This window comes from Diabrotica virgifera, chromosome 7 (genome assembly GCF_917563875.1).
Source record: "Diabrotica virgifera virgifera chromosome 7, PGI_DIABVI_V3a".
NCBI lineage: Eukaryota > Metazoa > Arthropoda > Insecta > Coleoptera > Chrysomelidae > Diabrotica > Diabrotica virgifera.
This window is the reverse complement of record NC_065449.1, coordinates 19972785-19987104: the sequence shown is the minus strand read 5'-3', so window position 1 is coordinate 19987104 and position 14320 is coordinate 19972785. Positions and strand designations below refer to the sequence as shown.

The 14320-nt window shown below is 32.2% G+C and overlaps 1 protein-coding gene and 1 long non-coding RNA gene across 6 annotated transcripts in view; one reads left to right on the top strand and one right to left on the bottom strand.

Moving 5' to 3' along the window:
* Nucleotides 1-7165, top strand: part of LOC114327707 (high mobility group protein DSP1) — a 71429-nt gene extending 64264 nt beyond the window's left edge. For all 5 annotated transcript variants that reach the window (XM_028276406.2, XM_028276407.2, XM_028276408.2 and 2 more), the window contains 3 exons: nt 72-232; nt 3005-3179; nt 5151-7165. In XM_028276406.2, coding sequence (XP_028132207.2) covers nt 72-232; nt 3005-3179; nt 5151-5267 — 453 coding nt within the window. In that variant the 3' untranslated portion in view covers nt 5268-7165. The remainder of the gene's footprint in view (nt 1-71; nt 233-3004; nt 3180-5150) is intronic.
* LOC126887725 (uncharacterized) overlaps nt 1-14320 on the bottom strand; it is a 126746-nt gene that overhangs the window by 20650 nt on the left and 91776 nt on the right. The gene's annotated exons all lie outside the window — the stretch shown is intronic.

Sequence of the window (14320 nt, the reverse complement as noted above, 5' to 3'; positions counted from 1 at the left end):
TAATCATATGCCTGAAGTTCATATTTTGATTTATTCAACAATGTACATACTAACAACATTCTTTATTGCAGACCATGTTGGACAAGGAAAAGAAACGTTTCCACGAAATGGCTGAAAACGACAAGAAACGTTACGACACCGAAATGCAGAGCTACACTCCTCCCAAGGGAGAGAAGCAACGCGGCAAAAAGAGGAAGCAAATAAAAGATCCCAACGCACCCAAACGGTCTTTGTAAGTATACCTTTTATAATAGAAAGTGTAATGACCGAGAAAAATGTATACATCTTTAGCTTGCTTTCCAGTATTTTTTTAATTTGTTATTATCAAACAGATATTTACAGTTGTTCCAAAGGATCTTTACACATGCATGAAAATTATTCACTAATTACTCTCATTTTTTACTCACAGAAACTAGTATCGCAAAATTAAGCCGCTTTTCCATAGAAACTTCTAGTTAAACAAGGAAAGCGATACGTCATGTCTAGGGATTGCAATCCAGCAGCATTTTCAATCCAACTGGATTTTTGCAAGATTGGGCTGGATCCAGCAAAATGTGGAATCAAAATAAAAACACGATTTTAATGTTTTTATTGTCTGTATGCACGATTTTAATGTTTTTATTGTCTGTATGCTAAATTTTTAATCAACAGAAACATGATTTATTTAGTTTTTTGAAAATGATACCTTAAAAACATTGGGCCTTACCTACTTCGCACAGAACTGCACATATAGCCGGTTGCCGAGAAAGCCCTTCCGACCGGCCTCTGTTCTGGTCGGTTTTAAGGTCATCAAATAGTCCTGTCATAGACCATTGACCAAACGATCGCCTTTCACTCCTTCCGTCTCATAAACCGCCATTTCCTTTTCCAAAATCTTTTCCTGATCTTTTTGAGACTCAGTTTTTTTGGCTATGAATGTTTTCTCTTTCTCGTTTCAATTCAATCTCAAGTTCTTGTTCCAAAGTAAAATTCACGGGCTCTGGATTAGTTGGCCCATCTTCTTCTATTATCTCTTGCACTGGTTCCACAGTTACTTGTTTATTTATATGAATCAACAAATTTTTCATCTCTTGTCGCATTGCATTCTTTTTCGGCATGGGGAAGTAACCAGGATTGTTTAGTCCTTCCTCACACTTTTTTTGATTTTGTCAATACACTAATGTACCTGTAATCTCAGAGAGGCGCCGCACAGTGTTCAAAATTGGTCAAAACGTGATCGAAACTAAATCTGTTTAAACTGTAAAAGTGATCCTGCTGAAAACTTTTAATATTTGAGGTATTATACGGTATAACGAGTATATTATAACAGGGGTCTTTTTTTTAGTTTTCATCCCTTCATTAGGGTGTGAATTACTTAAAAAATATCGTTATACAGGGTCTTTCATTAAGAATGTCCAATTTGATTTGTAGATTCTAGACCTCAAAATATGATTTAACCCAAATCACTTAAATAAAATGTGGCTCCTTACAGAGTTACAGGGTGTTTTATTTAAAAATTTAAAAAATATTTTTGCTCATTGGTTTAAAACTATTTGACGTATCCTTTTCATACTTGGCAAAAAGTGTGGGTACTGTACACCCTATAAAATTATGTTAAACAATCGTTTCTGCCTATTACCAGAGGCGTACGACAGGGGACAGTGAATGGTTGAGCCTTCCCAAATTCTACGCTACTGGCGGAAATGCCATTTTAGCACAATTTTTCGATTCTACAATACTATCTATGTAAATAACATACACTTCATTCGCAACGATAAAGTCATCAGTTTTCGAGATATTTGAAGTTAAACATGTAACGGCACAGATATTTAATTAATGTATTGTGCCGCTTAATTTTAAACTTCAAGTATCTCTATTACCAATGATTTTATCGTTAAGAATGAAGAGTATATTATTCATTATTAATGATAAAATCATAAGATTTCGAGATATTTTAAAGTTAAGCGACACAATACATTATTCAAAATGTCTGTGCCGTTACTTGTTTAAGTTCAAATGTCTCGAAAACGAATAATTTTATCGTTAGGTGTCAAGAGTATGTTATTTACATAGCGAGTATTGAAGAATCGGAAAATTGCGCTAAAATGGAAATTCCGCCAGTGGAGTAGGAATTGGAAAGGGTCAACCCCTTACTGTCCCCTATCTCGTACGCCTCTGGGACTAACTAGAAACGGATATTTAACATAATTTCATAGGGTGTATATATAGTACCTACACTGCCTGTCAAGTATGAGAAGGATACGTAGAATAGTTTTAAAATACTGAGCATAGTTTTTAAATAACACACTCTGTAACTCTGTAAGGAGCCATATTTTATTTAAGTGATTTTGGTTAAATCTTAATATTTCGAGGTCTAGAATCTACAACTCAGACATTGGACATTCTTAATGAAGCACCCTGTATATATATATATATATATTTTTAACACTGTTATGATTAAGGCTAGAGTCCTGGCTATTTAGTTTGTCTAAGATACATTTCATGGTTGTGTCGGCCATTAACAAAGTGGACTCTATTCTGCAAAGAGCTTCTACAGCCGGTTAAAAGTGGCAATTAACTCATTGCTTATTGACCACTCGCCAGCAGAGAATTTTATCGCAGAATCAATGTATATCAACGCTTTATCGATTCAAACTTTTAAGCTATAGAAACTTTCCAGCATACTGAGCTACTGCCAGCGCGAAACTGTAAATATAATGGATGATATATGCTGTCATTTCAACATTTTTAATATCAAGGATGTAATCTTCAAAAATGTTTATTCTACTAATCTCAGTTGTGGATAAAAGATCATAATGCTGCACAGTTTGATCAATCGGCAACTTTTGTAAATAGGTGTTTGATTATAATCCTGTGCTAGAACAAAAGAAGTGGAATGTTCAAAATGTTAATATCCTTTCAACTATTAAACAAGACATCCATTCCTACATTCCCCACTAAAACAATTTAGTTACAATTTTCATTTATATGATCAAATTATCCAATGTTCATGTTTATTTTTCAGATCTGCTTTCTTCTGGTTCAGCAATGATGAACGCGGTAAAGTTAAGGCTCAAAATCCTGAATATGGTGTTGGAGACATTGCCAAAGAATTGGGTAGAAGGTGGGCTGAAGCAGATCAAGAGGCCAAGGGCAAATATGAGGCTTTGGCTGATAAAGACAAAGCCAGATATGAAAAAGTAAGTAATTTATAACTACTCTATGTATTAAGTTTCTTTTTTACTTAGATTGTTATTCTGTCAATATGTTTTCGCATAGTAGACTTTTGTTCATTAAAGTTAAAAAAAATAATAGATTATACATATTTGTCTTCTAATTTTATCATTTTTATATTAGAAATATGTTTATTTTCGTTTAAAAACAATATAAGTTGACCCGATGTATGAAGGCTTTCCCAAAAATATTCATCTTTCGTTGTCTTCGCCATACTGTATTCTTTGTCATCCAACTCGTAGCGTACTAGTGATTGAACAGCATGATCTGATTGGTACCATCATCGGATTAGTTTAGATTTTCTCTACACCTGTGAAAACACAAAAACTCACAGAATGTCACGCAGAGACTGATTGAGTTAACAATCCATGTTCGTTCCCATAAAAATTGTGACTTCTCATGGCACTAGTCTTTTTAAAATTATACTGGAATATTGTTGATTGTCTAGCACTTGGGGGTATTCATGGAACACACATCAGCTGCATGATTAACAGAAACCCCAAACAGGGATGGTTATTGAAAGACTTTTGTTTAGGGATCATAAGCCTAAATACAAGAGTAACTTTGTCAGTTATCCCAATTTGCGCAGAAATAGGTTTCCAAGTTGTCCAGACCGACTTTTAGGCAATTTTGCAATTCATTTTTGGCACACACGCTAGTTATTCCTGAATTGTCAAAATTTTCAGATAGCTTTCTAGTTCATGCAGTCAAACGATGATCTTCAATTGCATATAGTAATTAGTAGTTCGCGACTAATCTACCCAGAGATCTGGGTCTTTTCACTAACTCATTAACTGATTCTGAAGTCATATTACAGTCAGGATCAAAATGTGACTGATCCTAGGACCCTGTCTGTCATCATGTTTTATAATTTATATTATTTTATATTACTCTACTTAACTGTAAGTATGCCGTTTGTCGCTAACCACCCAATATCCATATTCATTTACAGTCTTATTTAAGAGATAATTCCTTAAGTAAGTAAAGATTTAATTGACCCGAGAGACGGATTACTGACCCATGTCTCCATAACTGGTGATTGGCATCCCAATGTATGCCCGAATCATCTTAACTTAGTTTCTCATTATGGCATCAATTGGTGCTATACCTAGAGCTTTGGGATTTACTGGAGGCAAAGTATTCTTCTATTCAACTTGTGAGTTTTACTTTCTATTCACTGGATTTATTTACTTATTACGTAAGCAGATTTTGATCAAAATTTGATTGCAAACCATTTCACCTCCATTTTTGTTATAAGTTTAATGCTGGTAGTAGATTCGTTAAAGATATAATGTTGATTTTTCGTTCTAAACTTTTTATGTTTTAACTGAAACTGAGTGTGTCAAAGCCAAAGTGGTGTAAGTTATTTATGAAATGATGTGAGTCTTGTTTATAAACCTTGATAAATAGACCTCTTTTCATCAGGAATATCAGGAAAGTGGTGTAAGTATTTACATACAGTAATACAGTAAAAACTTAATCACTTTTTCTTTGAAAAGGTCTATAAAGCAAGGCTTACTCATTTCATAAATATGACTTATAACACTTTGGTTAGTGGTTTGAATGGTAACCCATTCGGTTAAAAAAACCCTTCCGGATATATTTCTATAAAAATCTGAGGTTTGTTCGTTTCCAACCTGACTGGACTATTCCTCTTTTCATCAGGAATATCAGGAAAGTGGTGTAAGTATTTACATACAGTAATACAGTAAAAACTTAATCACTTTTTCTTTGAAAAGGTCTATAAAGCAAGGCTTACTCATTTCATAAATATGACTTACAACACTTTGGTTAGTGGTTTGAATGGTAACCCATTCGGTTAAAAAAACCCTTCCGGATATATTTCTATAAAAATCTGAGGTTTGTTCGTTTCCAACCTGACTATACTAAATTTTTGTTTAAATGTGCAATGTTTAAGTTTATATTCTCTTTTCTAGGAAATGACTGCATATAAAAAGAAGAACAATCCCGCCTTGCAACAAGTGGGACACCCAGTACCTGAGGAAGACGTAGATGAAGAAGATGAGGAGGTAGATGAAGATGAAGACGAGTAAACCTGTAAGATAACCTCTCTCGTTTTAAGTCGCCTTCTCATTCCTCTATTGTAAATATACATGTTAGCAAGTGTATTAATCAAGTTCTCATTTTTTATTTTTTACCCGAAACGAAAATGTGTGTACTTACAAAACTGACAGTGTGTGAGTGACCGACAGATATCCGCCTTTCATTCATATTTTTTTATTTTTTTAATCTGTCATATCCTCAAGGGCATTAGCTTACATTGTAATAAACTGATGTGTAACGGATACTTTTTTGTAATTTGTAAAAAAAGCAACTAGACCACTGACTTGTATTTTAACATTTATTAACGACTGAACTCAAGACGGGTTAATTTTGCTGCTGTTGTGAGCAAATGTCCTAAATACATCTCATCCAACAATTTCCATTTTATTTTTTTAACGAAATAATACAAGAATGTGTGTAGTGTATTTTTTATGATTCGACATGGAATTTTCTTCCTCAGCACTGTCGTTATTCAAAGGATAGTGCAAAGGGTATTCCCGAATGGGGCTTCGTTATAATTCAGTTGGTGTTAGCTCTTTCGGAGGCCCTGTAGTTCGTAAACAAAAATTTTTCTGTTGGGGTTGCAAATTGACATCAGTTCTGTTTGAATTAGTTTTAGTTTTAACACTTTTGTATCAAAAAAGACAATAAAATTTGACATACAATAAATGGGGCTGAGCGAAGAAGTTCAGGTTTATTTGTAAGCGATTGAAACTTTCACCCGCTTGGATTAATATAACAAAAAGTGTAACCATGTTGATTTTGCCATAATTTTAATATAGTTAAAAAGACTACCGTACCCTTTTTGCAGGAATCGTTTTTCCAAGGGTGAATTTTGACAATCCATTATTCATTAAAATAATTAATAAATTCAAATCTTTGATCAAAGTCGTTTGCAATTTCAATTTTTCTTTTATATTTTGTAGTATCTGTATCCTCCAGTTATTTATTTATAAAAAACTGTTCTTTTAAGTTGTATCACTTTTAGTGTAATGTACTCTCTTCATTAAATAAAAAACAAAAGAAATTGTTCCCCCTACGGTATTTGCAGAGCAGAATGTGTTTTTGTTTTCACTATAAGAATGTTCATACCAAAGTTCTGGGAATGATCGCTGGAGCTCATTTTGGCATAATCGTTTCCATGATTTGTTTATAGTATGTTCAAAGTGGACAATATTTTTAAGATGGATATTCTTTGTATAGAATTTGTTGATTTAAAGACAGAAATGGGTTTATGAGGGTATAAAACAATGGATCATCAATCATAGATACACAATCTAGAATCTAAGGAAATACAATTTTTTGGCACAAGATCAGCCACTACTTGTTGTGTATTGTTCTTGTAATAATTTTTATTATGTGTTTCCCCATTAGGGATCATTGTGTTGATCGTGGCATTAAAGTGTTCAGCTAAAAATATGGTCCATTTCAATGTAGGTGAAATTATCCACAGTATTATGACAACCAATACGTACCCTCTAATATATTCTTTGTTACATTTAGAAGTACAATGATAAACTGTGATTTTACAATAAAAATGATATATTAGATGGTTTCCGTTAGTACACAATTTATAATTTCGCTTACATTACACCCACAAACCACTTCCACTAACAGTTTTTTCTATAAAATTGTTAACTACGTTTGACACTTTACTCCTGTCAAAACTGGTGTACCATATTTACAACAAATATATTAACTACTTATTAGTTGTACTTCATTGTATTTTTAATGTTAATATTTAAATTTGTGTGTTCATTAAATGGACTTGAGGTTTCATCCTTCATCAGATTGCTCTGTGTTATTTTAGGGAGAAGGAAATAGAAAGCAATGTTTGTTTTTTATATCTGATAGGAATAATAAAAAAATAATAAAATTTTCAATAAAAGTTTTTCTTATTTATTCCCTGTACCAGTTCCCTACAAAAATGATGAGAATATAATAAAGGAAAGAGGAATTAACAACAGAAAGTGCAATGAAGAATATTTACTAAGATAAAACTAATAAAGTCATGTGTCTCGATCATTAATAATTGAAACTAATCTTCAAAGTTTCTTCGGCTAATTGCTAATGGGTGAATCAAACTTAATAGATCAATGAAACCTGAGTAATGTAATGGTAAGATTGGAACACAGGAAAATCCTAAATCAAATTAAGGACACTTGACCTCGAGCTTGATTATTCTCACACAAGAACGTCAAAATATTAGGCCTTTGAGATATGGTGTTGAAGAATGCTGTACATTCTTTGGAGGAGTATGGGAGGAAATCTCGATCCTCAGTAATAGGGAAACCACAGGAAAATATATTTATATATTTCAGAAGATTTATGCAATCTTGCATTGTTCAAAAGGAAATAACATGAGGGCTTTTGAAATGGACCCTGATAGTGTGACGTCAAAAAAGTTTCTAAACAAAGCAACTGTCGATTGATTATACACGTGATTTGTGTAATCATTTTTAATTTTATTTTATTTTAACAATCATTGCACATTTTTTCTAAAGACAATCCTTGTTAGTCATATCAATCATATTGCTTTTAATTTTATGAATGTCCTTGCACAAAATCAACGATTTACACACTACATAGTACTTACTGCGTTTCTTTGGGTTTTTAACCAGTCCTGTTTGGAAATATGGTGGGAAATACACTATGACCCTTGATTACAGCACATTACCATTTTGTCAAAATTAAACATCCTACAAGCAATATATTCCAATTATAAGAACGAAAACGAACACCACATGTGAATTTTTGCTTTGTTTGGAAACCATTTCAGGGTAGCCAACATTGATTTGACGTCACGACTATCACGGTCCATTAGGTATCCCTCGTGTCGGTAGGACAGCCTAGCAAATGTGTGGTTCTTTACATTAAGTGAAGAACTACCTTCACACTTTTATATTAACAGGAAAGACCAGTGAATATAACATTTAAGTATAGTTTTGCAATCAAAATAAGATGAGTCGTTAATATTCAGCTCAGTGGGGTACTATTGTTGGAGATGTGTACTTAAGCAAACAAGAGATCATTATTATGGTAGATCCCTTGTTGATAGAATTTCATCCGCGGAGCTTAATATTAATATCCATAAGGAAAAATTTCCTATAACTGGCTGTATACCATTAATTACAAAAATTGAGGCTGTGTAAAAGGTATATTTATTTAAAACCCCAATAAAGGGCTACATTAAAAAACAGAACGTTTTCGCTCTAAAGAGAGCATCATCAGTGTTCTAAGCAAGCTCTACATGCTAAGCCATCAAAAATACATGGGTTAAAACGCCGACCAGAAGTCTTAGCGTGTTGTATTATATTATACCCTGGCGTATATTGGCGTGTTATATTATACCCTGGCGATGGGTGAAATTTAAACAAGATGTACCTCAAAGCATGATATGACTATACCACGTGTATGAGGGTAGTTGAGTTGATTTCTCTGTCTTCACCTTTCTCTTTGTGAAGACAGAGAAATCAACTCAACCACCCACATACACGTGGTATAGTCATATCATGCTTTGAGGTATATCTTGTTTAAATTTCACCCATCGCCAGGGTATATATATATATATATATATATATATATATATATATATATATATATATATATATATATATATATATATATATATATATATAAAATCAAACAAATGAAATAGAGAATGTGGAAAAATCCCCTTACGAATAACTCACACATCCACTATTTCTGGCTGGGAAAAATTTTTCGAATAGAATCAAAGATCCAAACACCAGTTCTTAGAAATGTGTTTCGCCCTCTTCAACCTCCGTGGGCTCGTCGGTAAAGATGAGAGGTTGAATATCTTTAGACACATTCCATCAAAAAACAACATCCGAGACATAGACATAACAGGAGCGTAAATCTACGCCCAACCTGAAAATGACAGTCTCAAGTTTTAATTCCCTAATTACTTTAGAGTAAGTAAGATAATGTTTATGAAAAAACAAAAGATGTAGATCTTTGAAACACACTCAGTGATCAAAAGATCCACAGGTACTGGTTTAACGACCACTCGTACGAAATCAAACATAGACTGTTTTGTTTTTTGTTGGAATCAAATTCAGAATCAAAAAACAAACAAATCTATGTCTCGGATGTTGTTTTTTGATGGAATGTGTCTAAAGATATTCAACCTCTCATCTTTACCGACGAGCCCACGGAGGTTGAAGAGGGCGAAACACATTTCTAAGAACTGGTGTTTGGATCTTTGATTCTATTCGAAAAATTTTTCCCAGCCAGAAATAGTGGATGTGTGAGTTATTCGTAAGGGGATTTTTCCACATTCTCTATTTCATTTGTTTGATTTCGTACGAGTGGTCGTTAAACCAGTACCTGTGGATCTTTTGATCACTGAGTGTGTTTCAAAGATCTACATCTTTTGTTTTTTCATATATATATATATATATATATATATATATATATATATATATATATATATATATATATATATATATATATATATATATATACAGGGTGGTTCATCTTATTCGCCTCGGTCTCTGTACGGAAAACCACTTGATATTTTAAAAAAATTTCTTCAGAGAAATATACAGGGCCTTTAATACTACAATCTAAAAATAATGTGAATTATACAGGGTGTTCCAAAAAAGAGTGGTATATCAAAGTTATATTTTTTCTTATGGAATGCCCTATATCTGATGACATTATTGAATTGACCTTAAAAAATAAGCTATACTTTCATAAGGGTTCCCTATACCTAAATACAGGGTGTTTTGATTTATTTCGATTTTTATAAAAATGTAAGGCTTTAGAAAAAAATAAATATCTACGAATCTAAGAAGCAGTAACAAATTCTTTCTTGGATCTTAATAATAGACTATTTAGCATACTTAAACAGATGCTTATTGCAACAAAATTTCTTACAGGGTGGTCAAAATATGAGATTGTTCTATTAACAAATTCAAGCTGTAATAACTTACTTATTTTAAATGGAACACCCTGTATCTTACTAGTCTATCGAGTAGAAAATTTACTTAGCTTTCAATTTGTATTAGGGTTTCCTATACCTATCTTTTTACAGGGTGGTCAAAATATTAGATTGTTCTATTAACAAATTCAAGCTGTAATAACTTACTTATTTTAAATGGAACACCCTGTAGATTACTAGTCTATCGAGTAGAAAATTTACTTAGCTTTTAATTCTTATTAGGGTTTCCTATACCTCTCTCCCTTCATTTTTTAAATATTTAAAATTTCCTAATTTGTAAGCTTTAAAAATTATAATTACATACGTACCTATGTCGTGTTTATGTAACACATCACCAACACCGGCAATATACTTAGACAAGATACTGTCATTAATAATAAAATTTTCATTGTTATCATGTAATCACACAGAGTGTTGTATTATTTTAGTTGATTTTGGCCTACATGTATAATTGAATAATATGTTTATTTTAAACTGCATACCCTATATTAGATGCCGTATTCTGGAAGATATTTAAATTATATTTCATTCCGTATAAGTATTTTCCATATCTTAACCCAACGGTTATTAAGTAAATTTAAGAACGCCACTTTTTGTTTGAATCTTTAAATCGCAATTACAAACAATTAAATGCAATGGCTACTTTGACGAAAACGAGCCTATTGTACAAAAATATGTAAAAATGGGTATTTACAGAATAACATGGGAATTTATATTTACAGAATAACATGTGTATTGAGAATGTTAACATGGAATTGAAGAGATTTTAAATATCTTCCATTATAAAGAATAGAATATCGAGTATGTCATTTAAAATAAGAACACTCTGTGTGATTAAATAATAAAAATGTGAATTTTATTAATGAAACTATCTTGACTAAGATATTTAAGTATATTGCCGGTGTTGGTGATGTGTTGTACATAACCACGACATAGGTACTTAATTCTAATTTTTAAAGCTTACAAATTAGGAAATCTTTAAATATTTAAAAAATGAAGCTAGATAGGTATAGGAAACCCTAATAAGAATTGAAAGCTAAGTAAATTTTCTACTCGATATACTAGTAAGATACAGGGTGTTCCATTTAAAATAAGTAAGTTATTACAGCTTGAATTTGTTAATAGAACAATCTAATATTTTGACCACCCTGTAAAAAGATAGGTATAGGAAACCCTAATACAAATTGAAAGCTAAATAAATTTTCTACGCGACAGACTAGTAAGATACAGGGTGTTCCATTTAAAATAAGTAAGTTATTACAGCTTGAATTTGTTAATAGAACAATCTCATATTTTGACCACCCTGTAAGAAATTTTGTTGCAATAAGCATCTGTTTAAGTATGCTAAATAGTCTATTATTAAGATCCAAGAAAGAATTTGTTACTGCTTCTGGGATTCGTAGATATTTATTTTTTTCTAAAACCTTACATTTTTATACAAATCGAAATAAATCAAAACACCCTGTTTTTAGGTATAGGGAACCCTTATGAAAGTATAGCTTATTTTTTAAGGTCAATTCAATAATGTCATCAGATATAGGGCATTCCATAAGAAAAAATATAACTTTGATATACCACTCTTTTTTGGAACACCCTGTATAATTCACATTATTTTTAGGTTGTAGTATTAAAGGCCCTGTATATTTCTGTGAAGAAATTTTTTTAAAATATCAAGTGGTTTTCCGTACAGAGGCCGAGGCGGATAAGATGAACCACCCTGTATATAACACGCCAATGTAAGACTTCTGGTTGGCGTTTTAAGGGATTTAACCCATGTATTTTTGGTGGCTTAGCATGTACAGCTTGTAAGTATAACCTATTTTTTTTTTTTGAAATAAAGATATATAGAATTTTTTATCTTGGTCAACCTTTAATTTTTTTTACTCTTGTCTTCACTAATTATGGTTGTACTTATTTTAGGCTTAGAACACTGGTGATGCTCTCTTTAGAGCGAAAACGTTCTGTCTTTTAATATTAATGACTCTTAGTTCGATTGCACCGGTATACAGTAATCCCTCGTTATCCACGGACTCATCAACCGCGGTTTCACTTATCCGCGGCTGCGATATCTGTTGAATCTTTAATGAGAATATTTTATTATTTTTATATATTTTTTAAATTTGACCAGTCGCGTTAAATTACTCAAGATATGCTACTGGCGCTTGTTCTTAGTAGTAAGACTACGGCAATTAGTTTATAGTTCGGAAGGTTTAAAATACCGGCGAATGTAGACGCTGATCTTAGCGTCTTTATTTTTGTTTATATGATAATACCTACTATTTCACAGATATGCAATTTCATCATATTTCTTTCTATGTACTAACATACGTATCCAAATTGGGATTATGTCATATTCTTCTTTGGATCGTGGATCCCTCGCCAACCACGGTTTCACCAACCGCACCTTTCTCTTCGGAACGTAACCCCCGCGGTTGAAGAGGGATTACTGTATATCTATAATTATGTACATTATAGTTGACTATAAGGGGGCATTTGATCGTATTGAACTAGTTGAAACCTGCAAGTGCAAACTCATTTATACTTTGTAGAGGAATCGGACAAGAGGACACATTATTTACTACATTAGCATTAGAAGACATGAGTTAAAGTCCATGGACTGGGACAGGGACAGTAAAGGGATATGTATTAAAGCAAAATATTTAAACCATGTTCGGTTTTCGGATGATGTACTTCTGATAGCAACTATGGAAGAACTAGAATAATGAGATAAACCTACAAAAATGAATGTATAGAAAACAAAAATAATGACTAATACGGAAGACATGTCAGTAATTATCATAGGCTTAAGAATCTTAGGATACATCCAGAATACATTTACTTGGCGGCAATTTGAGGAGTTTCATATACCTACAATAATAAAAAAAAATGCTTCCTACCTGTTCTGACGTATGGTGCCCAGACGTGTACATGTAACTTAAAGAAAGAAAACTCGGAGAGCAAAGACACAATTTATTTATTGTTAATAAACGCAAGCCCATTGACTAAAAATATACAATTAAGGTGATACAGTAGCGATCAACAGGTAGCAAAAACGCGTTCCAAGATTGCGGCTGTAATTTTGAATATTTTTTCGAGATATTTGGCACACTTATTCGTAATATAATAAAGAATGGCGGTACAGAGCCCAATTTGAAAAATATATTAATATGTGGAAATTACTCTGTAATTAAATACAATATTAAAAAAACGAGCCTGTACCGCCATTAAGAAGAACAAAAAATACACTTTCTTCAAATAAACTTTTTTATCCGATGCCTAGATTTTGTGTCATTTTGGAACTACTAAATTCTTTTATTTCATTAGTAGTTCCAAAATGACACAAAATCTAGGCATCGGATAAAAAAGTTTATTTGAAGAAAGTGTATTTTTTTGTTCTTAATGGCGATACAGGCTCGTTTTTTTAATATTGTATTTAATTACAGAGTAATTTCCACATATTAATATATTTTTCAAATTGGGCTCTGTACCGCCATTCTTTATTATATTACGAATACGTGTGCCAAATATCTCAAAAAAATATTCAAAATTACAGCCGCAATCTTGGAACGCGTTTTCTCTACCTGTTAAGCTCTGTCTCTTAAGCAACATTTATAAAAATTACAAACAAATAAATACTAAGTAAAATACAAAATCATAAAATAAATATGTATATAGAATTACAATTAAATTTAACGCTTCAGAGATTATTTAAAGGCACTTAAGGAAAAGTTAAAAAAATCAGTCCCATGAGGCAACCGATTAGCATGAACAAGAAATTTGACCAGACCTATATTCACAGAATAATTAGTTCGACGAAAAGGAATATGAAATAGTTGTTGGGAATATTATAGGGATAAAAGGAAAAACGAATAGATAAGTTGCAAAACCAAAACAAAAGACGCTGTTAAACACGCATTAAAATGGAAATCGGTGAGGCACAACTAAAAATACCAGGATGGAAGATGAAATAAACAAACTGTCAGAAAAGCTATACACTGCAAAGAGATACGAAGATGATATTAAGCAAAGCGCAGGCCCATTGTGGAAGATGAGTTTAATTATTTTGGATTTCTCCAT